This window comes from Podarcis pityusensis (genome assembly GCF_964106645.2).
Source record: "Podarcis pityusensis genome assembly, chromosome: W".
Lineage (NCBI taxonomy): Eukaryota > Metazoa > Chordata > Lepidosauria > Squamata > Lacertidae > Podarcis > Podarcis pityusensis.
The window spans coordinates 6,136,422-6,152,579 of NC_138045.1; the positions used below are offsets into that span (position 1 = coordinate 6,136,422).

A 16,158-nucleotide genomic window follows, 5' to 3' on the forward strand; every position below is an offset into this window, starting at 1 on the left:
AAAGGAACTTAGTAAAAACAGTTTCCAAAAGCAACCCCTTAAATTTACACCCCCCTTTCAAGCCAGCTGCTGTTTCTATTAGCTCTTGCCCTTTAACCTTCGAAAGATGTGGCTCGAGTCTGATGGGAGGCACATGGTATTTTCTGTTAAACAATAAATTTCACTATTTACCAACTCTTAATTAGTGTTTTTGCAGCTTGATTGTATTCTGTAATTTGTATGGTCAATATGACCTTTTGCTCCCAGCCTGTAATTTCCTTTTACAACTATAAGAAACGTGTCTCCTGTTATAAATCGGGGGGGGGGGGGCTGTTCAAGGAGATAAACATCTGCCAAAGTACTTAGCCAGCTGCTTTATGCCTGGCATGACAAGCCTTGATCAGATGCCTCAGGAGAGCTGGATCTCTCTCTTCCTCCGTGGCTTGGTGTCCATTCTGGCTGCAGAGGAAAGGAAGTCCATCCAGCCCTCAACTCTAGCCCTCTTCCAACAGCTTGCTTAGCAGAAAACCATTTTTAAAATATACGTTTTACTAGCCTGCTCAGGAGGATGGAAAGGCAGGACACTACCAGCATCTCAGCAGACTAGGAAAAACAAACAAGCCTTGCAGAAGAATGATTGAGAGGACTTACTTACAAAGGCTCAACTATCTTTTTTTTAAAAAAATAATATTAATTGATTTTCCAACCATTTACACACAATAAAACAGAAAAAAACAAAAAAGGAAAAGAAAAAGCAAAGAAGAAAAAGAGAAAAAAGATAAGATTAACAAAACAAGACGCAAACCATTTAAAGCACAAAACCATTTCAATGTCTTAACTTTCATTCCCGTATTTCCACGACCTCCTCACACCTCCCTTTTTGTATTCCACTTCTATTAATTGTTTCAGCAATTCCTTTCCATCTTCCTCTGTTTTCTATCCTATAATTATCTTAACATATTCTAATCTTATTTTTCCCTTTAATACTCTATTAGCCTATTTATACTTAATTCCTTATAACATTTCTACTAAAACCATATAACTTCATTCCAACATTTTTCTAACATTCATTATTTTTGCAATATTTCTATACATAGTCTTAAACTTTTTCCAGTCTTCTTCCACCGACTCTTCTCCCTGGTCTCGGATTTCTGCCAGTCGTTTCCGCCAATTCCATATAGTCCATCAACTTCATCTGCCATTCTTCCCGGATAGCTAAATCTTGTGTCTTCCAGTACTTCACAATGAGTATTCTTGCTGCTATTGTTGCATACATGTGACAAATTCTATCCTTCTTTAACACCAATTGACCGACCATGCCCAGAAGAAAGGCCTCTGGTTTCTTCAAAAGGGTATATTTAAATACCTTTTTCATTTCGTTATGAATCATCTCCCAGAGTGTCTTAATCCTTGGGCATGTCCACCAAAGATGAACTCTAATCCTCAAATTCGTCTGTTTTTCCTTAAGTTCAGTCATAGCGAGCGTCAACTTATGTTCATCAAATTGCCTCTGTAGGGCTGGGGCTCTCTTTCTCTCCAGTTGTGTTTCTGTACCTTCAACAGCAACAGCTTTTTCCTTGACTTCCTCCACAGCTTGCCATATCAAAATAGGTTCTTGTATCAATTTCTGGGTGGTTTCTGTATTGGTATTGTCCATACTCCCTGCATTCAAGTCAACCTCAACAATTGAAACGTCCACTTTCGCATTTATCATGTCCATTTTCCTGTGAAGCTGATCCAATGAATCATTTATCTTATATAATGCAGCCACCAAAGCCTCTTCTGTCGACATTCCTCTTAGTTTCAAATGTACTAGTACAGAGACAGCAACAAAAAGAACAGGAGGGCCTAATATTAGACCTCTCCTGGGTTGTTACCAAGTCCTCCCAGACCTTAATGTTTTATCAACAGTTGACTGGTCTGTTTTTCCTCTTCCATTTACCATAACATTTGAAAGATTCAAGGTCAGTCCCAGAGTCTCACGGTTTTTAACTTGCAGCTGGAAATTCCCCTAGTCCAACTCTTGTAAATCAACCAGTTTCAAAGGCTTCCACTAGGGGGAAACAGTTTCTCTTTGTAACAGTCAATAGTATCCTCTTTTAAACAATCCAAAGTTAGTTTCAAATTAGTTTCAACTACCAAGCAGGCGCTTACCTGGAGTCCCAGCGATCTGTTTTAGAGTCGAATTTGTACGTCGGGATGAACTTGATCTCTCCCTCTGTGAAATCAGCAAAAGCTGTCTTTTGGGTACGCTGAATGTTCACCTAAAGCCAAAAAGAAATCGCTGTCAGTGTTTGTAAAAAGCAAAAAAAAGAAGGAAAGGGTTCTGACCTCCCTTTGTCTCTTCAGCCTGGTCCTCGGACCCTTGTCTGCATAAAAGAGTCCACGAGAATATCCTTGCAGAGTTTTATTCTTAAAAGTCTTTGTGCAAAACACGACGGAAGAACTATACACACCAGCACCAACCCACCAACCAACCCACCAACCAACCAACCAACCCAAGCACCAGCCTCAGCACAAACTAACATTTCTCACTTTATATATACAACCTGCTGCAGGCCGCTGAGTCATGCTGACCCAGCTTTATTCGCATTAAAGAAACAGCGGCCATTTTAGCCGTGACACCCCTTCTGTTTCTTAAATGCGAAAAACCCCAACAGAAACAATACATACATACATTATATACATAAACCCAGTTTTGTCATCAATTCATTATGACATGTTGCTGGCAAAGGCTTGGTAAACAAATCAGCAATATTATCTTGTGACTGACAATACTCCAGTTTGATTACCCCATTCTGTACACAATCTCTAACATTCGCATGACGGATAGCAATATGTTTTGGTGCGGATTTCATTATTTCCGAGCCCGCTAATGCAATGCACGATTGGCTATCTTCATACACTTGGATAGGCAAATCTACTTTACAATCTAGATCTTTTAGTATCTGTATAAACCACATGATTTCATTGCATGCTAGCGACAGGCTCCCATATTCTGCCTCACAGGATGAGGTCGCAACAAATCCTTGTTTCTTTGACCTCCATCCAATTCCTTGTTTCTTTGACCTCCATCCCCGGCACGCCCCCGAGCGGTGACACCCGTGGGATCCTAGTTGGCGTACTTCAACAGGACCCCCGCGGTTTGTGGTTAACCCTTCCCGGCCAGCATGCTGGGTAGTCGTTAGGTGCCAATGCCTAAGGCCAATACCTTCATTTCTGTAATCAATAAAGTTGTGGCCTTTTTATGCCCATTAACCTTACATTATGTGTCCAGTGTCTTTATTTCTCTTGGGGGGAGGGGTCTTGCCACGCAAATCCTTGTTTCTTTGACCTCCATCCAATTATGGAATTGGCAAACATCATAACCATTCCACTTGTAGATTTTCTGGTAGCTACACAGCTTCCCCAGTCCGCATCAACAAATACTTCTAGTTTTTCGTCTTGTGTACTAGATATCTTCAAACATACATTTAATGTCCCCTTTAGATATCTGATAAGCCTTTTCAAAGCACACCAATCAGCAGTACTGGGTTTAGATACACGTTGACTCAGAACATTTGTAGCGCATGCAATGTCTGGCCTTGACCACTGGCTTAAATACAACAGTGATCCTATTTTTGAGTGATACAACTCAGGCTGATCAAATTCATCATCACACACTGTCTTTGGGAAATCTGGTGTCATGGGAGTCTGAACTGGCTTACAGTTTTCCATGCCAAACTGCTCTATCAAATGAAGAATTTTCTCTTTCTGGCTCAATAGGAAGCTTCCATCAGCTTCCTGCCTTACTTCTACTTACAGGCCCTAAGGCTTTAAGCTTAAACCTTTTTCCCAGTTGACTTGTGAGCTTCTGGATCTCATCTGTGGAACTCCCTGCTACAAGCAAATCATCAACAAAGACTAAGAGCATTAGATATTTGTTGCCTGTCCCCTTGGTGTACAGGCATGGATCAGCCACACTCCTTTTAAAACCAGTTTTTACAAGGGCTTCATTTAAACACTGGTTCCAACACCTTCCACTTTGTTTGAGACCATAAACAGCTTTTTTCAAACGCCAGACTGCACCATTCCCCTCTTCAAACCCAGGGGGTTGTCTCATTAACACTTCATGGTCTAAATTTGCATGCAGATATGCAGCATCAACATCAAAATGGTGCACTGCTAGTTGTCTTACAGCAGCAATGGAAAGCATTAAACGAAAAGTTTCACTCTTTACAGTGGGAGAAAACACTTCATCATAACTCTCCCCTTTAATTTGAGTGAACCCTCTGGCTACTAATCTGGCTCGAAAACATGGTTCCCCAGATGCAAGGGTTTTTCTTTTGTAAACCCACTTGCATGACACCACTCTGCCACCAGGTGGCGGCATTATAACCTCAAACACTTTGTTACGTTTAAAAGAGTCCATTTCTTCTTTCATGGCTTGTTGCCACAAAGCATGTTCTCCAGGGGGTAAGTCTAAGACTTCATTATAACTTTGTGGTTCCACACAACTCACATTGCATACTCTCACTCCTCCTAGGGCCAAACGCTGAGGAGGTACACCCTTGTTTAAACGCTGGGAGCGCCTAGGCACAAGTACTTCTTCTCCCCCCCCTTATCTCTGGCTCTTCTTCCTCTTCCTCTAGAGAAGTATTATCTATTGCCACATCCTTTGGGGAAATCTGTGCCTCCTCCTCATCCTGCTCCTGTGTTGCCAATGGCGTAGAAGAAGCCTCTTCTCTTACCTGCAGGGGCAGTAGGCAATCTGGGTTGGCATGGATCGCAGTCCATCTGTCCTGGTCAGCAAAGTCTGCGCTTCGTGACAGAACCAAGCGTCCTGGGCGTAAATTGAAACTCCACCCTTTGCCATAGGACTGATATCCCACAAACCGCAGTTTCTGCGCTCTAGCGCCCCCTTTCTGGCGCTGAGCTTTGGGGGTATTTACATGTGCCCAAGCACCCCAGTTATGGAGCATTGTCCACTCTGGTTCTTTCCCAAACAACACACGATAAGGAATATCTTTTATAGAGCTAGACCAGGTTCTATTAATCAAAAAGTTCGCTGTCAGAAAAGCCTCACCCCACAGCCTATGGTTGTGACCCAATCCTGCATCCACTAGCAGGATTTACTGACTGTATTACAGCCCCACGTCTTTCACACAGACCATTTTCAGCAGGGCTATAAGGGTTAGTCAAACGATGAGTGATCCCCTTACATCGCAACCATGCCCCAAATTGTTTGTTCAGAAATTCTCCGCCCCTATCTGTTTGCAGCTGCACAACAGGCCGAGCGAAGAGCTTTTCAGCTTGGGCAACCCATTCTCTGAATGTGGAGAAACACTCAGATTTCTGCTTTAACAAAAACAGCCAACTAAAACGTGATTTATCATCTATTACCAGAAAAGCATATCTGGCGCCCCCTTCAGTCTTCTGTGGAAAAGGGCCTATCACGTCACAATGGACAAGTTCTAAAACCTCTTTAGATACTCTGTCACTTTTAGAAGCCACAGGCTTCCTCTTAGATTTGGCCATTTTACATACATTGCAATCTAGGAAACAGTTACAGCTATTTACTTTTAGGTTCTTGCACACCTTTTGCATCTCTGAAAGCACATGGAAATTGGTGTGACCCAGTTTTCTGTGCAGTTCATGTACACACCCCTTATGAACTGGCAAATTTTCCTGAACCACCTGGGCTGCTTTAACAGGCTTGTCCTGCATTACATATAACCCATTTTCCAACTTTGCATGGCCACATACCCGAGTTCCATTCTTTATCAGACAACCATCCTGTGTGAAGTTAACACTATACCCTGCATTAATCAAACAGCTTACAGACAGCAAACTATAGTCCAAACTGCTGACAAACAGAGTCTCTGGTAGAGTAGTGTTCAAGCACTGCAGGAAACATGTTCCCTGGCCATCAATCTTGCTTCTACGACCATCAGCAAGATAGATTGAGTCTTTTCCATCGGCTGGCTTCTCCAGGGTCTTAAAGTCCTCCCGACTGTTGCAGATAATCCTGCTACTCCCAGAGTCCAGCAACCATGTTCCTCGAGGTATCTTTCTCTCCTCTCGAGAAAATGCAGACACAAACTGAGCAGAACGCGTGTTCTTCTTCCCTGAAGAGAACCCCTTCTGCTTATGTTTCTGCGTCGATTGCTGTCTCTGCTCCACGTCGTCTCCTGGAAGTCTTGCCCTGCATTGACGTTGGAGATGCCCGGCTTGGTTGCATCTATAGCACCTCCTCACCGCCATGGCCAAGTCCAAACCTTGGCGTTGCTCCATTGGCAGATTCTGCTGCTGGCCCCCTCGGCTGTAACTCCTCCGTTCTTGGGGTTCAGCCTGTCTATCTGACCTTCTTTCTGCTTCTTCAGTCAATCTTCCAACCACCTACTCAAGGGTCAGATCTCGGGGAGGCATACTCTCCGTGCTGTTAATCACAGGCAACCAGCTTTCAGGCAAACTTGAAAGGATAATGTAGGTTTGGTCAGTCTCATCATAATGCTTACCTCTCTGCTGTAGTTGAAGAAACAGAGATTTCAGCGTTTGAAGATGAGTTGCCAAACTCTCACCTTCTTTCATAACAGTCCTGAACAGCCTTCTGGTCAGAGAAATTATAGTTCCAGCAGTTTCTCTGACATGCATTGCCCTTAATAAATTCCATCACTCAAACGCTATGCTGGCATTTGCTACATGCAATAACTGAGAGTTGCTCAAACACAGCATAATTGGGGCACGAGCCCTTTCATCTAGCCGTTTTTTCTCAGCAGAGTCAGTCCTCAAAACCTCAGTTTCAACACGTTCCCATAGTCCATCTCTCCTTAACAACTGCTGCATTTTAATTGACCAACTCAGCCAGTTGCTCTCTGAGAGAAGTTCAAAAGGGATGCCTCCCCCAATATTTACAACTTGGGAAGACTGGAAATCTGCCATCTCTGCTGGTGCTTGCTGAGCCCCTTCTGTGGGGTCTCCAGCAAGCTCTCCTGACTCTCTCTTTAGAGTCCGACTGGATGGTCCTGGCTGGCACTCACCGGCTTCTAGCTGCTGCCTCTGTTGACCCTCAGGTCCTGCCTGGCCCTGCAACTGGTGTAGCCGCTCTGTGAGTCACCTACTGTGGTCCTCCAGTAGTTCAAACTGTTCCAGTAGCTGACGCTGAGTGCTTTCCAGATCCTCAGATCCTAGCCGCTCCAGCGTCGCTGCAGACAGTTACAGCTTGCCACCAACTGCTCCAACACACAGCCACGGGCTTTGTACACCACCAGGACTCACCAGCTCCCTGCTGAGATGCTGTCAGTCGTTTTGCACTCTGCACATGCTCAGAAACACTGGGCCCATAATCTGTCAGTGTTTGTAAAAAGCAAAAAAAAGAAGGAAAGGGTTCTGACCTCCCTTTGTCTCTTCAGCCTGGTCCTCGGACCCTTGTCTGCATAAGAGAGTCCACGAGAATATCCTTGCAGAGTTTTATTCTTAAAAGTCTTTGTGCAAAACACGACTGAATAACTATACACACCAGCACCAACCAACCCAAACACCAGCCTAAGTCTCAGACTAACATTTCTCACTATACATACAACCTGCTGCAAGCCGCTGAGTCATGCTGACTCAGCTTTATTCGCATTAAAGAAACAGCGGCCATTTTAGCCGTGACAGAGAAGCAAAAGACCCCCTGTTGCCTGACAATGGAGTCTATTAACAGCCACTGTTGTGCTGGAAGACCAAGGTGAAGTACTAGTAGGTTAAAGGTAAAGGTAAAGGGACCCCTGACCATTAGGTCCAGTCGTGACCGACTCTGGGGTTGTGGCGCTCATCTCGCGTTATTGGCTGAGGGAGCTGGCGTACAGCTTCCGGGTCATGTGGCCAGCATGACTAAGTCGTTTCTGGTGAACAAGAACAGCACACAGAAACAGTGTTTACCTTCTCGCCGGAGCGGTACCTATTTATCTACTTGCACTTTGACGTGCTTTCGAACTGCTAGGTTGGAAGGAGCAGGGACAGAGCAAGGGGAGCTCACCCCGTCGCGGGGATTCAAACCGCCGACCTTCTGATCGTCAAGCCCTAGGCTCTGTGGTTTAACCCACAGCGCCACCCGCGTCCCTACTAGTAGGTTAGCCAAGTGCAAAAAAAGGGGTATACCTGCTGAAATCCTATCTTATACACAATTATTAAAGGTACAGGATGCTTGTGCTTTTTTGCCCCATGTCATCTTAAATTACTTTGCTGCATCACACGACAGGAAAATCCTCTAACTCAGGAGCAGCAGACACGTGGCCCTCACAATGCTGCAGAACTACAATTCCCATCATCCCTGATTACTGGCCATGATGGCTGGAGCCAACAGGAACTGCAGCTCAGTAACATCTGGCAGACCACAGGTTAGCTATACCTCCAATAGACAATGTTATATGTACCAATAATCCATACAAACTGTTAACAGCCACCAGAATACACCCCCGACACTATGAGCAACTGCAAAACCATCCTTTTGCAGGTGTGGCAAGGTGTACAAGAATTAACAGGGTATAAATCCAAGGACTCCCTGGCAGACGAGGGAGGGGCATCCCTCGCAGAGGATTTGAATGCCTTTTTTGCCCGTTTTGAAGTAACATCTGCAGCAACACCTGCTGAGGCGTTACCAACACCACCACCACTCCCTGTGAAGGCTTTGCCATCATCACCACCATTACCATCATCAGTACAAAGGAATGTAGTAGTCTCTGTGGAAAAAGAAGAGATGAGGAAGGTGTTGAAGGGAATCAACCCAAGGAAGGCCACAGGGCCAGATGGGGTAGCTGGAAGGGTATTGAGAGACTGTGCAGATCAACTAGCAGGAGTTTTCACTGGGATTTTAAATCGGTCCCTAGCCCAGGCTATTGTTCCATCCTGCCTAAAGTCCTCTATTATCGTTCCAATAGCAAAAAAATCTAACCCGGAAGATCTGAATGATTTTCGTCCAGTAGCACTCACACCTATAATCATGAAGTGCTTTGAAAAGCTGGTCATTGCCTGCCTACCAGAGGGACTGGACACATTCCAATTTGCTTATAAAACGAAAAGATCGACAGAGGACGCTGTTGCGATTGCCCTCCATGCCGTCCTTGCACATTTGGAGCAGCGGGGGGGGGGGGGGGGTTATGCCAGACTGCTTTTTTTAGATTTCAGCTCGGCATTTAATACCATTCTACCACAACGTCTGATGTCTAAACTGGAAGATCTGGGGCTTCCGTTATCACTTTGTGGGTGGATATTGGACTTTTTGTCAGACCGCCCCCAGAGCGTTCGGTTGGGCCCTTATACCTCTAATATGCTTAAGACTAACACAGGAACACCACAGGGATGCATACTCAGTCCGCTCCTTTATATTCTCTACACTTACGATTGTGTCGCTACTCACCCTAATAACAGGGTTGTTAAATTTGCAGATGACACAACCGTGATTGGGCTCATCCCTGAAAGGGAGGGTGAAACGGATTATAGAGATGAGGTGGAGCGGCTGACAGAGTGGTGCAGAGCTAACAACTTGCTCATAAATACAAGGAAGACAAAGGAGCTTGTGGTGGACTTCAGGAGACAGAAGAGCAACGTCCAGCCACTTTTGATTGATGGGGTCTGTGTGGAGAGGGTAACAACGTTCAGATTTTTGGGCATTGAATTACAAGAGGATCTGTCCTGGAGTGTCAACACAAGGGGGCTTGTGAAGAAGGCGCAGCAGAGACTGTACTTTTTGAGAATACTAAGGAAAAACCATCTTCCGCAGAAACTGCTGCTTGCCTTCTATCACTGTGCCATTGAGAGCGTGCTTACTTATGGCTTATGTGTGTGGTACGGAAGCTGTACTACCCAGGACAGGATGGGGTTGTGCAGGGTTGTTAAGGCAGCAGAGAGCATTGTTGGCTGCCCACTCTCCACCTTAGAGCAGATTTATGCCACAAGGTGCCATAGGAAGGCACTGGACATAGTAAAAGATCCATGGCATCCTGGTCACTGTCTCTTTGAGCTCTTGCCGTTGGGACGGAGATACAGGACGATGAAGACAAGAACGAGCCGTCTTAAGAACAGCTTCTTCTCCAGAGCGATCTCGGCCCTGAATGGGAAGCCCGGACTTTGAAAGTCATCTAATCTCCCTTGCTGTATTATACTGTATTGTTTAATTAGTGTTTTTATGGAGCAGTCAAGTAATTTCGTTGTCCCCGAAGGGGGCAATGACAATAAAGATATTATTATTATTATTATTATTATTATTATTATTATTATTATTATTTTGCATCCTACGTTGGCTCCCAGGACGTTTCTGAGCACAATTCTCGGTGTTGGCGCCAACCTTTAAAGCCCTAATTGGCCTCAGCCCTGAAAGAGTGTCTCCATCCCCATTGTTCAGCCCAGGCATCAGGGTCCAGCACCGAGGGCCTTCTGGCGGTTTCCTCACTGTGAGAAGCGAAGTTACAGGGAACCAGGCAGAGGGCCTTCTGAGTAGTGGCACCTGCCCTGTGGGACACCCTTCCATCAGATGTCAAGGAGATAAGTAACTATACAGCCTTTAGGGAAGTTTTTAATGTTTTATTATGATTTTGCATATGTTGGAAGTCTGAGGCTGCCCCCCTTGCCTTCCTTGCAGCATCCTTTTCAAAGGGCTAAGGCATGACTACGCTCACAGAGTTTAAATCCACCATAAGGTGCAGCAATCAGGCCTCTGTTTCAACACAAAATACCAATGATCCTTATGCCAAGTGGGAGAAAGGTCGTCAACATGATGAACACACAAACCTTGGAGAGAAAAATGTAAAACAAAAAGCATCAGCAATTTTATTGGACTTAATGGAAGTCTCTGCTGATAAGAACATGTGAGCAACACAGATTTTCCAGACAGATGCAAAACCTAGAGCAGGAAACCTTAGACCTTTAGATATTGCTGGACAGCAGCTATGCTGGGGCTGATGGGAGTCCAACAACATCTGGAGCGTGTGCTGAGCTAGGAAAGCCCTCTAACTGGGAAATTGCAGAGCAGTCCTACTTATTCCAAAGCAACCCTCCAACTTAATTGGGACTTGCTTCTAATTCAGGTTGCACAAACCTGCAACCTTAAAAAGCATTTGTGGAAGTCGCAGTCATCCTATGTTCTTTGCTCCTAACTGCCTGAAAGTGGTTTCTCTAGCCTAGGCTGGGGTATCCCAGACAAAGGAAATAAACAGGGCAATATCCTAAACCACCACATATAACACAAAGATGTCTCTCACCTGGCCGTAGGTCAGAAGTCTCTGAAGCTCATTTTTAGTGATCAGATGACAATGCTGGAAAAAAGCAAAGAAACCACAGCTACAGGCTAGCTCACGGGGGCGGGGGGCAGCCTGCTGCCACTTCCTGCAATATGTAGTAAGACTGATAACTAGGATTGGGCAGTATGATCATATTAGGCTAGTGCTCTGTGAACTAGACTGGCTCTTGCACTGCTTCCAGGCCCAATTCAGAGTATCCCATTTGGCCTTTAAAGTGTTTCAAGGTTTGGGAAAAGGGTACCAGAAGAAGGCCCACTTATTTTTGCACTGCCTCTCCACTGACTAGAATCGTTAGCAGGGGTAGCCCTTTCCCAGGGAACTCCTGCTCTTTCAAGTATGGCAGGGCCTTTTCAGTCATGGCACCCGACCTTTCAGAATAATCTCCCAAAGAGGTTCACCTGGCCCCTGCTTTGATGTTCTTTCAGCAAAGACTTTTAGAATTTCCCCTGGTTCTTGAATTCATGGGCAGGGCGCTTGTGGCCCTCCAAACCCTGCTGTACTACACAGGAACATAGGAAGCTACCTTATATTGAGGCAGACCATTGACCCATCAAGCTCAGGACGGACTACATGGACTGGCAGCAGCTTTCAGGCAGAGATCATGCCCAGCCCTATCTGCACACACTGGTGACTGAGCCGGGAACCTTCTCCATGCAAAATGGCCGCTCTGCTTTTGCATTACTGCCCTTAACAAACTGCAACTCCCACCCCGATCACTGGAGAAGTTGCCCACATTTGCTATAATCTAATCTAGTACATCTCTGCCACTCGGTTTATGTTGCTCTCTACTGGCTGCTCTAGTAGAAACCTTAGTGGTGCAGCTGCAGCAGCAGGGATCGCCGACACTGCACCCTCCTGGTGTTGCTGAAGTGGAACTCTCATGAGCCCCAGTCAGCAAGGCCAGTTCTTAGCAATTATGGGAATTTTGGTCTATCAACATTTGGAGAGCACTATGCTGCCTGCCATAAAGAAGGCTGATCACCGAAGAATGGATGCTTTTGAATTCTGGTGCTGGAGGAGACTCTTGAGAGTCCCATAGACTGCAAGAAGATCAAACCTCTCCATTCTGAAGGAAATCAGCCCTGAGTGCTCACTGGAAGGACAGATCGTGAAGCTGAGGCTCCAAGACTTTGGCCACCTCATGAGAAGAGAAGACTCCCTGGAAAAGACTCTGGTGTTGGGAAAGATGGAGGGCACAAGGAGAAGGGGACGACAGAGAACGAGATGGTGGGACCATGTTCTTGAAGCTACCAGCATGAGTTTGACCAAACTGCGGGAGGCAGTGGAAGACAGGAGGGCCTGGCGTGCTCTGGTCCAGGGGGTCACGAAGAGGCGGACACGACTAAACGACTAAACAACAACAAATGCTGCCTACCCTGAGCTACACACAGGCAGGAAAGTTACAGAAACATGACTCAACTTGCTTCTCCAGATAGCGGAGACCAGCAAGTTACATCAGCCAAGGCTCTCTCCCTCCAAGCCCTCGAAACGCACTCGTGTTTCATGATTGTCAGCTGCAGCAGACCCTGGTCAGGGGGCAGGAAGCTCATCTGGGCACAGATATCCTTGTAATCCTGGTTTCGGCGCTCAAAGTCTTCCACGTGGGCAGCAAGGTGGGAATTGACAACGCAGAAGCTCGTATTGTTGCAGACAAACCTCGCGGCCACACACCCCTTGTTACCCTGCAGGGGCGGAGCAAAGTTGGCTGTTAGAGAGCAAGCAGGAAAGAGGGGGGAACTGGTTGGCAGAGATTAGAAAAACAGATAGACAGACAGAAAGAAAGATTGACGTAGGGAATTCCGCTGTCAGGGTCTACTCCCCATCTTCCCCATGATGCCTGTGCCCACTGTCTCCCTCATCACTTCCTTGATGTGGCTGAGCTGGTCCTTCCTGACAAAGATGAGCAACATCATTCTGACTAGACGCACCAGCTGCACCTAGAAGATGCAAGGTACTGGGATGTCTACCAGCTCTGTTCAGTGCTTGCTGTCCTGGGCCGGCTGGATGCAGATAGGAGTGGCAGGTGGCACCAACTGGGGATCCCCCAAGGGTAGAAGGCTCAGAGCCAGGGAACTGGTGGGGGGACGACGAGGCTGAGTCATCCGAGGGAGAAGAGGGAGCAGACTGTGAGCAAGAGGAGGTGTTGGAAACTGAAGAGGCAGGAGGGCAGGAAGATTCTGTGGCAAACAGCAGCCCAGAATCCGAGGCAGAAGTGGAGGCTGGAGGCGGGGGTCAAGAGGCAGAGATCAGGCAGGCTGCTGAAGAAGCCAGGGGGTCTCCCCATCCTGCTGCGATCAGCTCCCCTCCCTGCTGGTCTCCCAGAACACAGAGAAATTAAGAGGAGGGAGCAAAGACAGGCAAGGTGTCAGAGTCTCAGGTTGCTTGGGAAGGACCAGGGGGAGGAAGAGACTTCAGAGTGTGGTGGGAGGGTAGCAACCTTCAGCCTTCACAACTACCTCACTGGGGCAAGACCTGCTGGGAAAGGTTTCTGTCATCACGAGGCCTGCACGGTTTGGGTTTCTTTGAATAAAGAGTGTTGGCTTCTTTTGAATAAAACACCACTGACACCAGGTGTTTTTTCTTGCTGACCTCCTCCTCCTCCTCCTCCTCCTCCTCACTCCAGCTCCTGACAGCTGTCTGGCTGCTGAAGAAATGGGTGGGGTTGGACTTACTTTCTTGTACTTGGACTTGGAACGCAAAGCCTTTTCCACAGCTGTCAGCCACTCTTGCTCCTTTGTTGAGTCCAAGTAGAAGAAAGCCTCTGTGCTCAGGTCCAGCTCCTGGAACCTAATGCCAAAGTGCCAAAGAGAAGGATGTGGAACTGCAGGAATAGGACTCCAATCGGAACAGACGTGCTGGTTAAATATGCAAAGACAACAGGAGCGTGTGGCAGGTAGGATTACAAGGGCAGGCAAGATCAGGACCAAGAACAAACAAGTAATACCAGCCACTTCTTCCTCAGCTTAGCTATTCTGGGCCCCAAAGGAGCTTTGCTAATGGAAGAAAAAAAGCTTTTTCCTTGTATTTTTTAAGATGTGTCAGCCAGCCTGATATCTAAGCACTATCCCAGTAGCCACAGGCAACCAGAAATTCTTTTTTTTTTTTATAGAGATTTATTGGGTTTTACAATAAAAATAAACATAATAAACAATGTAACATATATCTTAACATAATTTCACATTTTCTTTGGACTTCCTCACATCTCCCGCTCCCACTTTCATCGTTATAGCATTTTGTCAGCAATTTATTATCTTATTTGCATTCTTATATCCCTTCTATGCTTCATAATCTTCTAGTTCTCCAAAAGAGTTATATTTTCTCAATCTCACTTATTTTCTTAAAGTCATCTAAGTTTAGTGGTGCTCAGTTATATTGATCTAGCATCCTGTTTAGCATTCACTCAAATTGCAATGTTTTTGTAAATAATTCTTAAATTTCTTCCAATCCTCCTCAGTCCTCTCTTCTCCCAGGTCTCGAATTCTGCCGGTCATCTCAGCTAGTTCCATGTAGTCTATCAGTTGCATCTGCCATTCTTCCAGTGTGGGTAGATCTTGAGCTTTCCAATGCTTTGCGAGTAGTATCCTTGCTGCTGTTGTTGCATACATAAAAAATGTCTGGTCCTTCTTTACCACCCCTTGGCCGACAATACCCAAAAGAAAGGCCTCTGGTTTCTTAGTGAAGGTATATTTAAATACCTTTTTCAGTTCATTATAAATCATTTCCCAGAACGCCTTCACTTTAGGGCAAGTCCACCAGAGGTGGAAGAATGTTCCTTCACACTCTTTACATTTCCAACACTTATTGTCAGTCAGGTGGTAAATTTTTGCAAGTTTGACTGGGGTCATATACCATCTATATATCATTTTCATTACATTTTCTTTCAAAGCGTTACATGCAGTAAATTTCAATCCAGTACTCCACAACCTTTCCCAGTCCTCAAACATAATATTATGCCCAATGTCCTGCGCCCACCTTATCATAGCGGTTTTAACCATTTCGTCTTGTGTGTTCCATTTTAACAGCAAGTTATACATCCTTGAAAGTACCTTACTCTTAGGTTCTAACAATTCTGTTTCTATTTTCGATTTCTCCACCTGGAACCCTAATTTCTTGTCATTTTTAAAAACTTCTTTAATCTGAGCGTAATGTAACCAGTCTCGCACTTTATCCTTCATTTTCTCCAAACTCTGCAGTTTCCAATTGTCTCCATCTTTTTCTAGAATTTCCCAATATTTTGGCCATTTGGCCTCCATATTGGGTCTTTTTCAGGCCTTAGCTTCCAAAGGTGAAAGCCACCTTGGGGTTTTATTTTCCAGCAAGTCTTTATATTTTGTCCAGACATTAAACAGTGATTTTCTGACAATATGGTTCTTAAAGGCCTTATTTGCTTTAACCTTGTCATACCACAAATATGCATGCCATCCAAAAGCATTGTTAAACCCTTCCAAATCCAACACATCAGTGTCTTCAAGAAGTAGCCAGTCTTTTAGCCAGCAGAACGCTGCGGCTTCATAATACAACTTTAAATCTGGCAGGGCAAAGCCCCCTCTTTGTTTTGCATCAGTTAATATCTTAAACTTAATTCTGGGCTTTTTGCCCTGCCAGACAAACTTAGAAATATCTCTCTGCCACTTCTGAAAGCACTCCGTCTTGTCCAAAACCTGAAGTGTTTGAAATAAAAACAACATCCTTGGCAATACATTCATCTTGATAGCAGCAATTCGGCCTAACAAAGAAAGTTTCAATTTTGACCAACTATCTAAGTCTCTCTTAATTTCTACCCAGCATTTTTCATAATTATCCTTAAATAGACTTAGGTTTTTTGCTGTTATGTTTACCCCTAGGTATTTTACTTTTTTAACCACATTAAGTTCCGTCTCTTTCTGAAACCGTTCTGACTCTGTATCTGTCAATTTTTTTC

The 16,158-nt window shown here is 45.2% G+C and overlaps 1 protein-coding gene across 1 annotated transcript in view; it reads right to left on the bottom strand.

Moving 5' to 3' along the window:
• LOC308467675 (inositol polyphosphate 5-phosphatase OCRL-like) overlaps window positions 1-16,158 on the bottom strand; it is a gene marked incomplete at both ends in the record, with an annotated part of 166,778 nt that overhangs the window by 23,328 nt on the left and 127,292 nt on the right. Inside the window, 5 exon segments of the mRNA XM_080989394.1 lie at window positions 2,134-2,243; window positions 11,199-11,252; window positions 12,692-12,942; window positions 13,054-13,174; window positions 13,910-14,092. Of these exon segments, the coding sequence (XP_080845520.1) occupies window positions 2,134-2,243; window positions 11,199-11,252; window positions 12,692-12,942; window positions 13,054-13,174; window positions 13,910-14,092 (719 nt within the window).